Source organism: Macrobrachium rosenbergii, chromosome 40, assembly GCF_040412425.1.
Source record: "Macrobrachium rosenbergii isolate ZJJX-2024 chromosome 40, ASM4041242v1, whole genome shotgun sequence".
Taxonomy (NCBI): Eukaryota; Metazoa; Arthropoda; class Malacostraca; order Decapoda; family Palaemonidae; genus Macrobrachium; species Macrobrachium rosenbergii.
The window spans coordinates 16,145,166-16,166,507 of NC_089780.1; the positions used below are offsets into that span (position 1 = coordinate 16,145,166).

The 21,342-nt window shown below is 38.0% G+C and overlaps 1 protein-coding gene across 3 annotated transcripts; it reads left to right on the top strand.

The window, feature by feature from the left end:
• Positions 1–5,766: 5,766 nt before the first annotated feature.
• LOC136826172 (uncharacterized) lies at positions 5,767–20,236 on the top strand. 3 transcript variants are annotated; one of them, XM_067083217.1, is made up of 6 exons: positions 5,781–5,942; positions 9,625–9,739; positions 12,385–12,514; positions 13,736–13,914; positions 15,083–15,180; positions 16,886–20,235. In XM_067083217.1, exons 2-6 carry the CDS (start codon positions 9,677–9,679, stop codon positions 17,088–17,090), a joined length of 675 nt encoding a protein of 224 aa, XP_066939318.1. In that variant the 5' UTR covers positions 5,781–5,942; positions 9,625–9,676; the 3' UTR covers positions 17,091–20,235. The 3 variants fall into 3 exon arrangements, with proteins under 3 accessions (XP_066939320.1, XP_066939318.1, XP_066939319.1); XM_067083219.1 differs by lacking the exon at positions 9,625–9,739 and having other exon boundaries at positions 5,767–5,893; positions 16,886–20,236; XM_067083218.1 differs by lacking the exon at positions 9,625–9,739 and having other exon boundaries at positions 5,816–5,942.
• Positions 20,237–21,342: the final 1,106 nt, after the last annotated feature.

The following is a 21,342-nucleotide window of genomic DNA, read 5'->3' on the forward strand; positions in this document are numbered from 1 at the left end:
CTCCCACCCATGTCAAGCTGCTTAAGAATGTGTCTTAAGATTAACTCATCCCTGAAATGCGATTTCCAGTGCTCTGAGAGATTCATATCTCCGTTTGACTAATGATGGCGGATTCCAGAATCGTTCTTCGAAGAACAGGTCAACTGGTGATGGCAGATTCCAGAATCGTCCTTTGAAGAACAGGTCAACCGATGACGGCGGATTCCAGAATCTTTGAAGAACAGGTCAGCTGATGATGGCGGATTCCAGAATCGTCCTTTGAAGAACAGGTCAACTGATGATGGCAGATTCCAGAATCTTCCTTGGAAGAACAGGTCAACTGATGATGGCGGATTCCAGAGTCGTCCTTTGATGAGCAGGTCAACTTACGATGGCGGATTCCAGAATCGTCCTTTGAAGAACAGGCCAACTGATGATGGCAGACTCCAGAATCTTCCTTAGAAGAACAGGTCAACTGATGATGGCGGATTCCAGAAATCGTCCTTTAAAGAACAAGTCAACTGATGATGGCGGATTCCAGAATCGTCCTTTGAAGAACAGGTCAACTGATAATGGCGGATTCCAGAATCGTCCTTTAAAGAACAAGTCAACTGATGATGGTGGATTCCAGAATCGTCCTTTGAAGAACAGGTCAACTGATGATGGCGGATTCCAGAATCGTCCTCTGAAGAACAGGTCAACTGATGATGGCGGATTCCAGAATCGTCCTTTGAAGAACAAGTCAACTGATGATGGCGGATTCCAGAATCGTCCTTTAAAGAACAAGTCAACTGATGATGGCGGATTCCAGAAATCGTCCTTTGAAGAACAGGTCAACTGATGATGGCGGATTCCAGAATCGTCCTTTGAAGAACAAGTCAACTGATGATGGCGGATTCCAGAATCGTCCTTTGAAGAACAAGTCAACTGATGATGGCGGATTCCAGAATCGTCCTTTGAAGAACAGGTCAATTGGTGATGGAGGATTCCAGAATCGTCCTTCGAAGAACAGGTCAACTGATGATGGTGGATTCCAGAATCGTCCTTTAAAGAACAGGTCAACTGATGATGGTGGATTCCAGAATCGTCCTTTAAAGAACAGGTCAACTGATGACGGCCGATTCCAGAACCGTCCTTGGAAGAACAGGTCAACTGATGATGGCGGATTCCAGAATCGCCCTTGGAAGAACAGGTCAACTGATGATGGTGGATTCCAGAATCGTCCTTTGAAGAACAGGTCAACTGATGATGGCGGATTCCAGAATCGTCCTTGGAAGAACAGGTCAACTGATGACGGCCGATTCCAGAATCGTCCTTTGAAGAACAGGTGAACTGGTGATGGCGGATTCCAGAATCGCCCTTGGAAGAACAGGTCAACTGATGACGGCCGATTCCAGAATCGTCCTTGGAAGAACAGGTCAACTGATGACGGCCGATTCCAGAATCGTCCTTTGAAGAACAGAACTGGTGATGGCGGATTCAGAACTGGAAGAACATGATGGCGATTCCAGAATCGTCCTTGGAAGAACAGGTCAACTGATGATGGCGGAACAAATCGTCCTTTGAACAACAGGTGAACTGGTGATGGCGGATTCCAGAATCGCCCTTTGAAGAACAGGTCAACTGATAATGGCGGATTCCAGAATCGTCCCTGGAAGAACAGGTCAACTGATGATGACGGATTCCAGAATCGTCCTTTGAAAAACAGGTTAACTGATGATGGCGGATTCCAGAACCGTCCTTTGAAGAACAGGTCAGCCTCAGTCCGAGTTGAATCTATAGACCTTCCCCCTCCCGTCCAATGTATGGCACGAACGGTATCCCTCCCATGTACGAAATTCCCTGGGGTCCCTGAACCATAACCTACCGATTGTTTTTGCTCCATTAATCATTGTGAGATGGGTCTGGCCTACCTCTGGTCCAGCGGTCTCCCCGACGTAAATTTCTTTACAGCTACTGCGTAAGATTTTACAAACACAATGGATTTCGGATAATGAAAAACAAAGAGATGCCTGTTGAACTTTCGTTAACTTCGTGACAAAGCGCTGTATCTCCATACAAGAGTGAAACATGTTATATTCCATTCCATGCTTATCGCCAGCCAAATTCTCCAACGATATTTGTAGAATCGACATTAGTTTTATTTGAGTAATAATTCTTAGCCACGTAAAATAAGTCTAATCCTTCGGGCCAGCCCTGGGAGAGCTGTTAATCAGCTCAGTGGTCTGGTTAAACTAAGGTATACTTATAATATAATATTAATAAGATGCAACTTATACTGTTACCCTACGTTCTATAAGAGGCGATGCTTTATTTATTTCTCTATTTGTTACGCCCACATAACTATCAATCAATCAATCCATAACCGTTGAAGGGGTGGGGGGTTGACGGATTTGGGCCACTGACACCGACTTTTGGCAATAAATAATCATATCACTTTATCCTAAAACGACAAGGAATTATCTAAATTTGTCAGAGAATGTGAAGAACAATGCATATCTAAATTCTCGCCTTGCGGGAACCTCCTATAGTATTAAGATTCATTTCTAACGTACACAAAAATTCATCGGTACCCTGAAGACTATTTCGTGAGGGATTACTTATATGAGCATTCCTTGAAATTAAAAGATTATTAAGTAAAGCTTAAGTTAGCTGGAGATAACTTGCTTGGTTATCGTACAAAAAAGAAAAATGACTTCGATCAACAATATCTAATAATACTTTATGTTCGTGATGTCCTTTCAGTATATCAAAACAGCTGAGGTCTCCGGATTTTGATAATCTGAACACGGAAGCTTGAAAAACACATTTCTTGGTAAAAATCTGCGTTTTTTAATGGCTACCGTTATATTTCATTCTGCTTATCAATAATGATATTTATAATCTTCCAGCTCCTGTTTACTCATCCCGAGTTATCTATTTTCGTTTCTGAAAAAAGTGTACACACTTATTTTACTCGATGCGGACACATAAAAAAAGTACATGTATGTCGTAATGCAGATATTTTTTGTTTATGTCGACTGAGTAACCATAAAAATTTTATTATTCTTTATGTTTCTATACAGACCGGTGTAACAGCTACAGACTTTTGTAATGGTTGGGGCTTTTCTGTGCCCATAACTATTATTAGATATTACTAATAAAAAAAATTTATAGTATACATTCTACTAACTAAAAATCATAGTGAAACTACTAGTTAATCATGGTGCTATTCGGTGCATGTCATTTCCCTCTGTTCAGACTCAGAAATTCTTGTTTTAAAATATATTACCATCAGCTGTAATCATGGCATATTGCAGTGTGATAGGAATATTAACGTCGTTCCTGGTATCTATGTACACATGTGCATGTACCAGCATTACAGCTATCCCGCAAACAAGGTACAGAAAATTCTGAACTACAGTAAATCATTTGAATTCCTCATACCCCGTTTCTGTACACTTCACTAATTGATATTATAAACTATTACTATATTTATTGATATTTTATCATTTTACTATTCTATTATTATATTTGCTGATTTTTATATTCCATTCAATTATTGATGAATTTTTTTACGATATTTTCAAATTATTTCACCACTTTTTTTTACAGCACTGCATTAAGCCGTATGTTTAGATAGGTCCTAACTATTTGCCCACAGGCATCAAAACCCCCCTTCTCCAGCCACACCCCTCCCACTCATCGGAAAAAAATCTCAAGGCTCCGCCCCTGCAGTCACGCCCATGTGGACATACAAGTAGAAGTAAACAAAGAAATAAACAAATGAAGTCCTAACGCCACACACAAACACGTATACTGTCATTAGAATGACTTCCACTAAAGCTTCTACATGAGCGCGCGGGCGCACGCACACAAAAGCACATACACACACACAGATTGACTGACTGACTGATTTCTATAGACTGGTGGCGTCACAGCATCCATGGTCATGATGCCGAGAGAGGGAGAGAGAAATTTAAGTCTAACTTAGTTTAACCAGACCACTAAGCTGATTAACAGCTCTCCTAGGGCTGGCCCGAAGGATTAGATTTATTTTACGTGGCTAAGAACCAATTGATTACCTAGCAACGGGACCTACAGCTTATTGTGGAATCCGAACAACATTATAACGAGAAATGAATTTCTATCACCAGAAATAAATTCCTCTAATTCTTAATTGGCCAGTCGGAGAATCGAACACGGGACCAGCAGAGTGCTAGCTGAGAGCGATAACCACCCGTCCAATGAGGGACAACAGAGAGAGAGAGAGAGAGAGAGAGAGAGAGAGAGAGAGAGAGATGGTGAACAACTTAAGAGGTTTAATGTACTCGACAGAAAGAGAGAGAAGGAAGGACCACCGTAATTGTTTAATAACATCGTATAGAAAAAAAGTAATGAAGAAAAAATTGCAAACTAAAACCCGTTACTTGCATATGCAGTTTCAGTCAACACCAGTGACTTTAGCATTCGTTCATCGTCCCAATAAGAAGGACATTGACACCCCCCGATGATGTTCTTTAAAACGACATCAGTACCTCGATGGTACATACATCGGTACCGCGATGGTACATACATCGGTACACATACATCGGTACCGCGATGGTACATACATCGGTACCTCGATGGTACATACATCGGTACCTCGATGGTACATACATCGGCACCGCGATGGTACATACATCGGTACCTCGATGGTACATACATCGGCACCGCGATGGTACATACATCGGTACCTCGATGGTACATACATCGGTACCGCGATGGTACAACCATCGGTACCGCGATGGTACATACATCGGTACATCGATGGTACATACATCGGTACCGCGATGGTACATACATCGGTACCTCGATGGTACATACATCGGTACCTCGATGGTACAGGTCGAGTATGAGACGCTATTCGCTTTTTTCTCACCCTATCATAATTATCCTTGCATTTTAATAATTTATTTACATTTTTATCTATTCATCAATTTGTTAAATTTTCTCTATTTTAATAAGTGGGATCTCTTCTTTCCGTATTGCGCATCAACTTCTTCATACCCTGATACAATCCTTGCATACATTTTCATCTTTTTATTAATTTGGTTTCTTTTTTCTTTTTTAATAAGCGGTATCTCCTCTTTCTGTATTTCCCTTTACTTCCTCTTACTTCTTCCTAATGAACACCTTAATATTCTTTGGAAGTTTGAAATTCAAGTCAATGGCCCCTGTGGGCTTGTTCCATATGAATAGGGTTCATCTGAATAATAATAATAATAATAATAATAATAATAATAATAATAATAATAATAATAATAATAATAATAATCTCATAAAAGATGAGTCACTAAAATGGTGAAGAAATCCAAAATGGTGTAAATATCAACAATTATTTCTAATATTTATTTACACTGGCACCACTGTGGATTTCCTCACCAATAATAATAATAATAATAATAATAATAATAATAATAATAATAATAATAATAATAATAATAATCTCATAACAGCTTAAGTCACTACAACGGTGAAGAAATCCAAAATGGCGTCAATGAAAGATATATTTCTAATATCTCTTTACACCACTGTGGATTTCTTTACCAATAATAATAATATAATAATAATAATAATAATAATAATAATGCTAAGAAACCCACAATTATATAGCAAACCTTATTACTAAGTAAGAGATAAGAGAAGAGGGAAACAGTGTGGCAGAACGCGAGCATATTATGCAATGCAGCCAACTGAGATGGAATATGGTCTTCCCTCGCGGCCGAACGAACGACTTTATATGGGGAAGGGGGAACCGGGGGAGCCAAGTGATCAACGCCGAATATCCTAGAGAGGGTGAGCCAAATAGCCGAGGTACCACCCAGTGCCCATCCCGACTCCTATACCGGGGGTAACTGACCAAACAGTTGACCGCCGACGCCCGGAAAGTGAGGTAGGCAGAGGGACCCGGTTTTAATTTGCTCTCGTCTCCATAGCATACGGTAGGTGGCTCCAAAGCCTGGTAATTGCACGAGCGCCCGGATATACGAATGGCGACAGTTGGTGTTGGGGGGGGGGGTTGAGGAGGCCGCCATGTTACCCGGGGCGAGTTCGCAAAGTTACGGTGGTTTATAACAACAGTGATGGACGTTATGACAACGGTGAAAAGAGCAAGATCGAAACCAGGCGTGCATTCTCAAAATGCGATGGATATTACACCAACGATGAAACCAGCGGGGTCTCAACTAGAAATGCATTTCTCACAATACGGTGGATGTTATGACAACAGTGATGGATGTTATAACAACTGTGAAACCAGCGGGGTCTCAACCAGAAATGCATTTCTCAAAATACGGTGGATGTTATAATAACAGTGATGGATGTTATAACAACAGTGAAACCAGCGGAGTCTCAACCAGAAATGCATTTCTCAAAATACGGTGGATGTTATAATAGGAGTGATGGATGTTATAACAACAGTGAAACCAGCGGAGTCTCAACCAGAAATGCATTTCTCGCAATACGGTGGATGTTATAACAACAGTGATGGACGTTAAGACAACAGTGAAACGAACAAGATCGAAACCAGAAATGCATTTCTCACAATACGGTGAATGTTATAACAAAGAGTGGTGGATGTTATAACAACTGTGAAACCAGCGGGTTCTCAACCAGAAATGCATTTCTCATATTACGGTGGATGTTATAACAACAGAGGTGAATGTTATAACAACAGTGATGGATGTTATAATAACAGTGAAACCAGCGGGGTCTCAACCGGAAATGCATTTCTCACATTACGATGGATGTTACAACAACGGTGATGGATGTTATAACAACAGTGATGGATGTTATAACAACAGTGAAACCAGCGGCGTCTCAATCAAAAATGCATTTCTCACAATACGATGGGTGTTATAACAAGAGTGATGGATGTTATAACAACAGTGATGGATGTTATAACATCTGTGAAACCAGCGGGGTCTCAACCAGAAATGCAGTTCTCGCAATACGGTTTATGCTATAGCAACAGAGATGGGTGTTATAATAAGTGATGGATGTTATAACAACAGTGGTGGATGGCATAACAACAGTGATGGATATTATAACAGCAGAGATGGCTGTTATAACAACAGTGATACCAGCGAGATCTTAACCAGAAGTGCATTACCACAGGTGTGCAAAAATGGAAGTGGAGTGTTTACAAAGAAAAAAAATATATATATATATGTATACATATAATAGATATACATAAACATATATATACATATATATATATATATATATATATATATATATATATATATATATATATATATAATATATATATTAAGAACTTTCGCAGTGTTTCAATGTTGTTATTATCAGTGGTGTTTAAATTCAAAATGTTTGTTTAACTTGAACATTGAGACGAAGTCGAATCAGAAGGGATTTCGATGCAAGTCTCGTATCTCTTAGCTGGGAGTGAATAGTGTATGAGATGTTAATTTCAGTACATTGAAATGTGACAAACGTACGCGCGTAGTTAATATACATACATACATAAAATATATGTGTATGTATGTATATATATGTATTATATATACTGCAATATAAGTATATTTATGTACACAATTACATAATCTATATATACAATATATATTAATATATATATATATATATATATATATATATATATATAATATATATATATATATATATATATAATATATATATATATATATATATATATATATATATATATATATATATGTATATATGTGTGTCTGTGTCTCTTTGGTTAGGATGGGTTAATATCGATTCGAGGTACAAAACACCTGAATTACGACGGGAATAAATACAGAATAGTCGATATATATATATATGTATTTGTATATATATATAATATATATGATATATATATATATATAAACATTGTATATACAGATATATGTATATATATATATATATATATATATATATATATATATATATATATATATATATATATATATATTGATAGCCGAATGGTCAAGTCGACTGTCCATCACTGGCCGGGCCGGGTGGACTAATCGATAAAAATTAGTTGTCTTTGGCTGGAAGTTATTCCCCAGCTAAAATGAATCCGAAATCAAGTGATATTTGAGGTTTATTATCTATTATAAATTATATACATACATATATATATATATATATATATATATATATATATATATATATATATATATATAATATATATACACATACATACATACATAAAACCCCGCGCCACTGTGATACTGAGAATGAATTCATGATCAACGAAGTTATGACTGTCTCTATGGGGCTCGTATATTTGTTTACACTGCAACTCTCTCGCATTTAGATGGCGTCACTTTGCCCATCATTGGATGGTAGCCAAGAATTGTCATATCTCCTATATCCAATCTATCCTGATCAACTTTATGGTGTTTCAAAACACACACACACACACACACACACACACACATATATATATATATATATATATATATATATATATATATATATATATATGTGTGTACATAAAATATAATTGTATAAAATACCTTCAAGTTGATTAAATAGATTGACTAGGAAAACGTTGTATATGTATATGTATATGAAAAATAAAAAGGCCCATAAAAACACTATTTAAACGTTGAAACCATATAAAGGCATGCCCTGTTCACTGGTAGAATATGGACAGGTGGAAAGTTACAATGGTATATATACAAAAACATGAAGGTGTGGCCTTAGGCCTGATGTTATGGACGTATATGTATATATAATAATATACATATATAGATTATATATATATATATATATATGTATGTATGTATACACATACACAGACATATATACACATATATATATTATATATATAATATATATATACATATGACAGACTGACATACGTGTAATTACGTAACATAGAACACTAAACGGTGGATGCTGGTTACTAAGTGATACAATCCATCATTAATTTATACAATGATCTCGTTTAGGCTCCGTGCTGCATAATTTCTTCGGCCGTGCTCCATTAGCGGGAACTCATGTTTAATTGCCGTTTCCATAATCTACGTAAAGATACCTTTTATCTGATATGCTGAATATGCATGTTCATAAACATTGCGTAATTTACCCCAGTGGATGTGCGTGAAATGACAGTTTACGTAATTTATTTATCAACACATTTCATTTGATAAATATGACGTGAGTGTCTTTCTAAACCTTTCCATTTTTAGAAGGAAAACTAACACAATGATATTTAATTTTTAAAAAGGACCTTATCATTTCTTTGAGCAATGAAAACTCGCTCCTAGGTTATCACCCCACTGACGAATGTTGCAAGGAAGTACAGTTTACACTATCATAAAATCACAAGCACTAAGTTAAACCATGAAAAGGAATATCTTAAAGACGGCCTTGTCAGACTGTTTAAATATTCACCATCACTGCGAACTTTGCACTTGGATTTGCACCATGATGCAGATAGGTAACAGAAGGTGTACACTAGAATGATATTCCACCTGCTAAACCAAAACTTCAAAATAAACAATAACACATTGAAACAGCCATATCTGTTTCATTAAAAGGTGTGTGAGCTAAACTATGTAACGTGAACAAGTTTAGGGTAAAGTTGCCACAGACATCGTTTCAAAAATTAAGCTAACATAAAATACCTCTGGTTCTGCTCTTTCCCAGTTATACAAGTTATGAAGACTTCTTGGTGTTCCTAGAACCAGAAACACATATTATGAACAATGTCTCTGCAAAACGGAAAGAGGGATATCAACAAAGACGAGTTCTTCATTTAAAGGTGAGATAGCAATTTCTCCTCACTGGTTAATAACTATGTGATTGATCCATAGGTGGAATATTTTAGGGCTAGCTGACAAAAAATGGATGATTTTCATTTAGTCCACCCAAGGGAAGGATGAGGTATTTTTTCATTGGTAGAAGTATCAGTAATAATTGAGGCAATTTCTGGACTTGTCAGACAAAAGGTAAAATTAGTACTGAGCCTCTTTCATAAAAGAAAAAAATGAAACGGCAAAATAGGCCGATTACGCAAAACAGGGATTACGCTCCAATAGGCTTAATTTATCCTTCTTTTCCTCGTTTAATTATCACTGGTTCCAGAATTACCGGTTCACGGTTGTAACAGGCTCTCCATAAAACTGAAAACTCCTCATTTTCAATAGAGGTCTTACACATTTTCTTGTGTTAGAAAACTATCCCTTGAGATCAATCACAGCTCCAAACTTCACAATGAAACTACACAGATTTGGATTTTATACCTCAACTCCTCTTTGTCTATTCTCGTTCTTATCATTTTTATTATTATTGTTATTATTATTAAGAAGGAAGCTTACCCTCTCTTGAATAAGGCACGTTGAATAGGATGGTTGCATAATTAGAGTTAATTTATACTAAGTATTCTCAGTTTTCCGTATGATTCTTTTCCTTTCTACCTTAATATTGGACGATTGCCCATTGTTTATACACCAGCAGAGTGTTTACAGCAGTTTACATTCCCTATTCAACAGGCGATCCCCTAAGACAGTGATTCTCAAACTGGGTGCCGTGGCACCCTGGGGTGCCACAGAAAGTGCCCAGGGGTGCCGCAAGATTGTCATGAATTTTGGCTTTGCTAGATTTTCTCAATGAACATTTGTAAAAAAATAAATTGCAGAAGTCTTCATATAATTATTATCAGTGTCTACTCTAATATAAATATATATAATTATATATATATATATATATATATATATATATATATATATATATATATATATATGTGTGTGTGTGTGTGTGTGTGTGTGTGTGTGTGTGTATTGGTGTTAATTCATGCGACATCGTGGGATAGTGAAGAAGGGGTGCCACGGTAATGATTACATTTAGTTAGGGGTGCCATCACTAAAAAAAGATTGAGAACCACTGCCCTAGGAAAAAGAGCTGTGGGGGCCAACCCTCAGCAAAGAAGGAAAAAATTGGGGGGTAAACTCCAAGGAAAAAAGGCTTGGGAGGCAAACATGAAAGGTGCGGCCTGCCAGCGTCCCTGGCAAGTGAACCAGTCAGGAGTCTCTATCTGCTGACAGCTATCCTCCCATCACCACCATCCCCCTTCTCCAAACAATGGAGGTTAGGCTGGTGGGGGTGGTGGGACAGGGAAGATCTCTGCCAGTGGATGGAGGCTCCTTATTGGTTTGCTTGCCAACAGACAATTACTGCCCATGCATCCGGGAAGCCCTGCACATCAGGAGAGAGAAGCCCAACTGAATGATGTATGGGAGACTCTCTTCCTCTAGACTTCGGTATGGATGGCACTGCTCACCAGGATCCCTGGCGAGCGAACCAATCTGGAACCTCCATCCACTGGCAGTGATCTTCCCAGCACAACCATCTCCAATGCTCACACAGGTGGAATGGTGCAACCATCTGTTGCACCTATGTGAGCGCCAGAGAATGGTGGGGGGTGGTGGGGGTGGACAGTGATGGGAAGACCACTGCCAGTGGATGGAGGTTCCTGATTGGTTCGCTCGCCAGGGATCCTGGTGGGCAGTGCCATCCATACCGAAGTCTGGCCAATGATCTTAAAGTTGTCAAATCTTAATATTGAGGAGGTGTCTTGCAACCTTTAGCAAGATACATAAGAAATTTCAGGACTAGACATTCTGCAACCCTTACGGTAACTCACGCCCAAGTTAGAATCGGCTCTGAACTTGCGGAGACCATCGAGGTACAGAGCAGATCCTTGAAAGGAAACAGGTCTTAGGATTTTTCTGGACAAATTCAAGACTTAAAGCACCAATATGTTTTTGAACGATTCTAGCAAACTGCTCCGCAAAATTTTCATTCTATGGCATAAAACAAACGTTTGCTTATATGGTAAGTTTAGGTACATTATATTAAGATATTTATAGGTAAGTTTTTCCTCAAGAACTTTCTTAAGAACTGCAAGTACTAGATGGGCAGGGAAACAGTTATTAGAAAAGAACTGCTTTAGGAAGAGAACTTTAGATTGAAAAGATTAGAACTGCCTGCTAAAATCGTTCTAAGATATACCGGTTTGAATTGGTTCAGAAAAATCCTAAATCATTGGCTCTCTGTTTTTTACCAAGGATCGGCTCTGTCCCTTGATGACGTCGGGCTTCGTAATACCTATGTAAGTAGTGACCCGGATGCAGTTTCGGGAATTATACTGGTTCGACTCAACAGCTCTCTCATATAAAAAAATTTTAACGATAGAACACGAACTTTTATCTGTATTCACACCTACCAAGAAACCTTCAGGTAACATAAAGAGAAAAGAACAATATTTATCTTTTGTTTACAGTTTCGTTTATGAGCAGCTTAAGCTAAAACCTCCATACTCTACATCATAAGCAGTTACAGGCCGGTTGCCGCCTTCAATTCGTACAATTATTAATGTTTTTAAGCATATTTTTCTTAATGTTTCAGGTCACGATGAGGAAGGTTTCTCTTTTGACGGCGGTGATGCTAATAACCTCCTGTTCGTGGAGCTCGTTCTCAAACGCTTCCAGGGAGAAGAGATACCTATACACAAATGTCCACGCACCTGTTACACTTGGTAAGGAATCTTTCTTTCCCTCGATCAAAGTACCAAATATCAGCTTTCAAATATTTGGTGATATTGCTCATTTTTAAACGTGATGTATGTACAGACGAAACTTTTGACTGGAGAATCTAATAAAAAATAGGTATATGTTTCGTTTTGTAACTAAGGATACGTTCCTCACTTGGGTTAGGTTCCTATTCGTGTCACGAATTATTTTTCGTAGTTTTAATCATTGGCACTAAACGATCATCCAAATTTCAACTGGTACTATGCAGGGGAAATGGAAGATTTTCCTTCAGGTCTGTTCAGAGCCTCGAGAATGTTCCTGATACCTGAACACAAATCATAAAGAAGTCATTATGATAGGTTAGGAAAACAGACAGCAAGAGAGATAGCATTAATGCTTACAGTATAGCTCACCCACAGTGCAAAACAGTAAATAAACTTAGTCATGATCTACGAGACAAAGATGGACATCAAAAAGAAGGGTCTTACTCTCTTAAAGTGTGAAAACGCTTCTTATCACTAGACTGACCACAGGCTCTGCTCATAAAGTAAACAGACCAGAGGCTCTGCTCATCTTTAGACAGACCAGAGGCTCTGCTCATCATTAGACAGACCAGAGGCTCTGCTCATCATTAGACTGACCAGAGGTTCTGCTCATCACTAGACAAGACCACAGGCTCAGCTCATAACTAGACATACCAGATGCTCTGTTCATCACTAGACAGACCAGAGGCTCTGCTCATCATCAGACAGACCAGAGGCACTGCTCATTATTAGACAGACCAGAGGCTCTATTCATCATTAGACAGACCATATGCTTTGCTCACCATTAGACAGACCACAGGCTCTGCTCATAACTAGGCAGATCAGAGGCTCTGCTCATCACTAGACAGACCAGAGGCTCTGCTCATCATTAGACAGACCAGAGGCTCTGATCATCATTAGACAGACCAGAGGCACTGCTCATCATTAGATAGACCATAGGCTCTGTCCATCATTAGACAGACCAGAGGCACTGCTCATCATTAGATAGACCATAGGCTCTGTCCATCATTAGACAGACCAAAGGCTCTGTTCATCATTAGACAGACCAGAGGCACTGCTCATCATTAGACAGACCAGAGGCTCTGCTCATCATTAGACAGACCAAAGGCTCTGCTTATCATCAGACAGACCAGAGGCTCTGCTCTATCACTGAACCTAATACCACATTCCCTTCATTACCAGGCTTCATCCTCAACTTACCAATATCTTTCGCTATTCCTTCGTTTGCTCACAAGCTCTCGAGGTCCCTCAGCGTTCAGAACATCATCTACGAAGATGAAGAGACTCCAGAGTTAATGTACTGGGACGCAGCCTACTTGCCGCAGTTGCAAAAACTCACTTCATACTTCGCGTATTTGGAGGTAAGTCTCACACAGCTGGATGTCTCGTTGTATTGTCATATTGCAAAGACCAACAGAGTGAATCACGTTTATTTTCTGCGATATACTGATGATGCTAATAAACTAGCCTAGACGGAAGGGGTAACTTTCTGTACAGTGCAATGCTCTACATCTGAGAACGACAAAGAAACAAAAGAAAGAAAAAACTACTATTAGGAATATTTTTATTATTATTATTATTATTATTATCATATAGCATATTTCTTTAAAATCCTAAACAATGAACATCTCTAGCAAGCCTCCACAAAAATGTCGTAAAATAATGGAACATCTTAACTAAAATGGAAGTGAAACTGAACATTGTACAGAATACTTAACAAAAACCCATATTGTCGGGAAGTAAGTATCTTTTAAGGGAATAATCCTGAAATTTCTCAAGCAAAGCTGAACTATACCCCAAGGTTCAAGGATATTGGTTGTTATAAAGAGTGAGGAAACTCATCCCTGTTCTGAAAACGACCCATTTACCACAAAGGACGTAAGACGCTTTGTCAATTGAACAAACCAAGACTGAAAGTTACTTATGTCAGATCAAATAATCATCACCAGAATGTATGAAATGTATAAACTTGTGAAATAATCAGCAAAGAAACCAATAACAATAGATTAAGCAACATTTCCAACAATAACAACGTTGATAATAAATTTCTGACGTTACATGAGGGAGATCTAGGATTTTGCAAAGTAACAAGACTAAAATTTGGACGGCCTTATGGACAAAAGAAATTTAGCAAGAAAATATCCTAAAATACTCTTCTTTCTAAAAAAAAAAAAAAAAACAGTATAGCATAGCTTTTCTGTGGCAACCTCATCTTAACGAATATTGAAAGGATTATTGAGCGGATACTTTCCATTCCATCCAATGAAATTTGGAACTCAAAACTCATTTAAATAATACCAGTTATCAAATTTGTATGATGAAAAAAAAATACCAAATCATTTTTACCACACTGATGAATGACCCCCTCGTACCACACCTTCAAAAGTATTTTGTGATAATTGTAAAATTTGAAAACTAAGATACCTTATACCCATACCATCTTTATAATCCCTTAGTGGTATGTGGACTAAAAATTGTTTCCTCCCCAAAATATAAAAACAGCATAACTGATCATTCTTCCACTTGCAGCTCTTCTCCATGGGGTGTCAAGAAAGGCTCATATGTGAACTGGCTGCAGAACCAGAGACCTTTTCACCAATGGCGGAGGCTTTCTTGAAGGAACTCAGGTACGAAATTGCATCTTTTCACTCCTTGCTTTCATCAGTGATGAGTTAGTTCACTCAACTATTTATACACATTAATTTCTCTTCGATAAGCCACGCCATTCAACTCACCTAGGCCTTTGTAATTCAGTTGCAGTGCAGTCTTGTTTTCCATCAAGAATCTGGATGCTCATAAAATCGATATCTCCCTGCTCTCTCCATATTCAATTAAAGGAGAGAGAGAGAGAGAGAGAGAGAGAGAGAGAGAGAGAGAGAGAGAGAGAGAGAGAGAGAGAGAGAGACCTACAAATCTATACATTTCTACGTTTTTCTTTTCGACCCTGAATTCGATATCTTCCATTTACCTCCATTTTCTCACCAAATGGCAGTCAGTTATTACAATATTTAACGTAAAAGAATAATACTGTTTTTCAAACGGACGACTACAATCCTGATTCCCCTCCTAATCTTGTTCACTTCACTGAACCTCCCGTGCGTTTTCAAGAAACCTCTGGGTTTTGGGTGACAGGGAAATCTCTCTATTTCAGATTATTACGGGTTACACAAATGCATTAAAACTATTTCCATAAAGTTGTATACCTGTTAAACAGCTGAATTCTATAGCTACTTGGTCTGAAGATATTTTTACCATAAAATGTGAGACTTTCTGAATGCAACCATTATATTGAAAGTTTAAAGGTCTCCGAGTAACAGAGACAGTGACAGGTCGACTGGCTGTAGCACAATGTCCTGAGACTGAACCACGCCTAAGGCTACTGATGGCTCAGCAAGTATACCTATGCCAAACACCCCCTACCCCCAACCTATCTCCCCCCTCCCCTAAAATCCCTCTGCCTAGAATCATGGACACGGAAAGGTCGTGACTCGTCTTACCAGTGAACTCGGGACCACTACACTGGGAAGTTCAGACACCCATTACCTAGCTATGGCTTATAGAATCAATTCCCTTTCAGGAATCAAACATACAATCCAGAGGCTATTTTGTAATCGTTTAGATAAGTTGTCACCTGCATGAGACTGATACAAATTAAATATGATTTTAAAGTTTTAATTATCATTAAACAGAATTTCCTTAAAATTCCTGAACCGCTGACGTTAATTTCAACGTGAAAACCATTTTCTGACAAACAGATAATTGAGGAATTTGGTTCCACAAGTCACATTTGACCCTCTTGACACTCTTCTTCTGTAAAGTCTACTTTTCGCATTCTGTTTCTGTTTCATTGGAAATACATCATGGGTGAGAGAGAGAGAGAGAGAGAGAGAGAGAGAGAGAGAGAGAGAGAGAGAGAGAGAGAGAGCTTCCGAAGAAAATTTCCTCGACGTAGAAGATAACTAATTTCACAACATAAGCTCAAAATTTTATAACTAAGCACCTAACGCAAAACAGAGAGAGAGAGAGAGAGAGAGAGAGAGAGAGAGAGAGAGAGAGAGAGAGAGAGAGAGAGAGCTCAGCTTCCGAACTAAATTTCCTGGACGTAAATAACAAATTTCATTACTTAAGTAGCTCAAAATATCACAGCTAAGCACCTAACCCAGAAAAGACTGATTGATTTATGGCTACTAAAACTGGCGTCACAACATCTAGGTTACTGACGCCGTCCTAAGTCTGGAGAGAGAGAGAGAGAGAGAGAGAGAGAGAGAGAGAGAGAGAGAGAGAGAGAGAGAAATACCAGTCTCAATACAAAAAAATCCTCGTTTTTTGCAGACCATTGTACGGGCCCGTCAAACGCTCCTCGGACGGCCTTATGTGGCGCTACATGTTGGCCATGAAAGACGGCTTCACAGCACCCATTGAGGCCTGTGGGAGGTCATACCCCAAATGCCCGCTGACTGCGAAAAGGATATTCAACATGCCGTTGCTGAAAGTGTGGCAGTTCCTTGCTTCGAAGTTCAGTATCCAGCTAGTGTAAGAGAGTGGTTACGTTTGTCATGAAAATATCGAAACTATAAAGTCCTTTGTTATTTTCGGGAGCGATAAATCTACCTCGAGATTACTGACATATAGAAATATATACGTACCAAAAAAATGAGAAAAATAAAAAATCCTACACAATTTAATTTGTCCACTAATTCCATCCAATGATTGATGTCACTGAAAATTTACACGATCTTACCAAAGGGGAAGAGAAGAAGTTACCTTTTGAAAAGCAGCAAGGTCATTATTCCTTTAATTCAAGAACTGTAAAAGGGAAGGGAAGCACGAGAGTTACAGTTTCGGTACAAACCTGGAGTAAAAATAGAATAGAATATGGACTTACGTCCAAAGGCCAAGCACTGAGACCTACGAGGTCATTCCGCATTGAAAGGGAAACTGAGAGTAAAAAAATTTGAAAGGTGTAACAGGAGGAAAACATCGCAGTTACACTGTAGAACAATTGTCAGGACAGTTTGGAAAGTAAGATGGAAGAAAGAGAACATTAAAGGAGGTACAGTAAAAGGAATGAAAGGGGGTGCAGCTTGGTGCCGAAAGGACGCTGCAAAGAACCTTAAGTAATGCCTACAGTGCACCACCGAAGGTGCACTGACGGCACTAACCCCCTTAGGAGAATAGAACATATACTTTAGCCCAAAGGCAAAGCGCTCGGACCTACGAGGTCATTCAGCGCTGAAAGGGAAATTGAGAGTGAAAAGGTTTGAAAGGTGTAACAGGAGGAAAACCTCGCAGTTCCACTATAGGACAATTGTCAGAACAGTTTGGGAAGTAAGATGGAAGAAAGAGAGTATGAACGGAGGTTCAGTGAAAGTAATGAAAATGGTTGCAGCTAGGGACCGAAGGGACGCTGCAAAGGACCTCAAGTAACGCCTACAGTGAGACCAAGAGTAAGGATCTGCATTCCTGGGATAAAACCACAAATTGGAGAGTAAATATATTCAGAAACACAGGCTACAGTTTCAGAGGGCCATGTTCCCTCTCCAGTATGTAGTTGGGTTTAATGTCTCCAATTTACGCTTTTTTTTTTTTTTTTTTTTTTTTTTTTTTTTTTTTTTTGAGGTTGAGGAGGTCGATACTGATCTGCCATCATCACTCCTGAGATAACTGCTCTTACTATAGTACGTGATCTTGTATAGATATCCCTTATCAAAATTATAAAGAATATACTTTCGTTAGAGGGAACGCTAATCTAGACCGTGACATTTAACATACAGGGCTACATCAGTCTCCTTTCATGACATCTAAGGTTGAGAGGTACATCAAAAGCATTCCACAACACAAACCTTAACAAGGTATCAAATATCAGAAAGCATCTGAATTCTGTTACATGTCACATTCAGAGCCTGTTAATAAACATGGAGAACTGCTGGGTAGCTGGATTTTATCATGACGCCTGGTGTAGACCTCCATATTTTGCCCAACCAAAAAGACAGAGGTAGGTTTCCAGAAACCTCTTAGCAATGCGCAACGGATGATGGTAGCAAGATAATATAAGCTAATTAAGGATTCACTTCAAGTTTGTTGATTTCCTCTGGTTAAAGTCATAAAAATGCATACGGATAAAATATTGTAGTAAATATTATTTACTACAAACTGTATTCCTAATGGGCAAATTTGTAATCAGCCTTCAACTACATACAAGAATTGCTTACAAAAAAAAGGAAACTTCTTAGATCCCACTCAGAACACTGGTTAAAAATCGTATAGTTGAAAAATTACAAAAACCAGGTGAGCACATTGACCACAACAGCAAAACCACCCTAATACACGCAAAAAAAAAAAAAAATACAAAACACTACTCTGAGGACAGGTCTGCTCTTTTGATCCTGCCGGGTGGTTAAAAGTGCGGGGATGAACGAACTCTCGTACTGTTCTAACTATTACAGTACCTAAGATTTCCCAAGCCATGTGGCTCTTTTTGACTGGAATATGTTTCCCCTTTCCGCACCATAATAAATATTCAGGTCTACTACTTGAAACAGAGGTAAGTTCCCAAGAACCATCGATCCTTTTTATGGTGCTAAAAGCTCCATCTCATGTAACATGCAATCTACAGAACACCAACGTGTTATCTGAAGAAAATGTTATAGCAAATTCTGTTACCAAATCCACCAAAATGAAAACAGAACTACAACCAGAGGTTTTAAAAACTGCACTAAATATGGGTGTTATCTATCAGATTCAAGAAATGTGAATCACTTCTACTGTATGTCAGACTTCCAAAACATATGTCGCATAACTCAAAAATGTTCCCTTCAAGCTACTTGGACTGAAATATTCCTCTGAAATTTTCGTGCCTAGTTATTTAATAAGTTAACATTTTGTTATTTATTGGTCATTCATGTGTTACCCCATATTTTTTCTACATTGCACATTTTCATAATTCCTGACCTTTTTCCATGGCTATTTCATTTATTGCATATTTGTACAGTTAGCATAATCCAACAGGTTCCTTACGGACCTTTTCATTTGTTTTCCATTATTTCACTTATTAGTCTCTTTCTTCTTATTGGAGTATGTCATGGCCATTTAATTTCCCAAGGGAAGAGTCATAATATGTCGAAAATATAGGTGTTGATAATATATATTTTACAATATTTGGATCTTTCCAAGATAGTGACCCCCAAGGGTTTTAACCCGGTAAGTATCCGCCTTTAGTACAAGCCCGTTAGGGATTACCGTAAAAACATAAACAAGATTTAAATATCGTAAAGATAATGACCCCCAAGAAATGTTAGTCCTAGACAACGACCCTTGCGGGTTACTATCCAGGAAAGAACCCAGTATTTTATATTATACAGTTCGAATGAATTTGTCTCTTTAGAGGAGTAAAACTGAAAGTGAAGTTGCGCATCTCGGAATGGGGCAATCAAAAATGAAAACATTCATTGTGAAGAGTGATGAAAGCTATGCTATTTGTGAATGAAGAAATGCTAAGCAATAATCGAAGTGATCTATGCTTATGGGTTTTCGTTGGTATAGACTACATCACGCGCAAGCTCTGTAAAAGTTCAACTTTCATTTGATAAAGAAAAGGTTTTCAATGAAGAATACGTTTAGTGTATTTTCAATGAGAATTTTATTTTTAATTATTCTATAATTTTGAAAAGTTTTTGTCTCTTTGGACAGTTTGATGAAAAAAAGGGCTTTAGTTAATCACATTTTTTTCAAGTTTAGCTCACATGTACAAGGTTTATGAATATAATAAACAGTTTTAAAAAAGTATAATGAACTTTTATTTTCTTTCCATAACGTTACTAAGGAGTATAAAATTGTGAGGAAGATTAGGCAAATTCTCGCAAGTACTCCCAGCAGTGTATTAGCCCGAAGAAGATATATTTCAAGGCAGTTTCCTTGACGTATCAAAAGACCACAGAAAACTGAAAAGTTACAAGGCAACTCAGAAACCTTCACAGAAAGGTGGTGCAGATATTCGAAACAAGCCAGTCCCCTATAAGACACAAAGGCTCGACAACTAACAGCTGGAAGATAATCGTGTGCAGAACTTGCAAGATTATCGTATGGGATCCAGACGCAAAAACAGCCACATTAAGAACAGAGTATTCTGAAGTTATAAAATGTAGTGATAAGTGTCAATACTTTGAAAATAAAGAAGCATATCTTATCCAAGAAAGGGAGGGAAAATAACGGCAACTCAGACAATAAGACACAGCAGTGACAAGAGAAGATAACAAAATATTAGCAAACTATAAATTTAAAACCTGAAGTGGATTTTTAAAAATGGGAACCGGAAGTAACCAGGAACAGCCAGAAGTCCTTATCAACAAACTGGCTGGAAGACCCTTATAAAGTTTTAAGATGAACTATAAATCTCAGAGCGCCTGCAATTCAGAAACAAGGGAGTCAAAACAAACAAAGAAGAAAACGAATGTAAAAAAAACAAGAAAAGAACGACAATGAGAAATGCTGCATGAACATTTCAATGTTTATTACTTCAACGTAAGAGTAATAATAAAAAATTATTACTTCAACGTAAGAGTAATAATAAAAATTATTACTTCAACGTAAGAGTAATAATAAAAAATTAAAGGTCTTTAGATGAAATACAGCAGAAGGTAAAGTTAGTTCAGTCGCAAGTATGTGTGAACATCATGAATAACAGGAACTGTGAACGAAGTGTAAAACTGTCACTGGAAAGAAAGCTAAGTTAACAAGTGTCAAATTTTAATTAAAACGGCACCAATTAAGCCATAAACGGGACTTTTGTT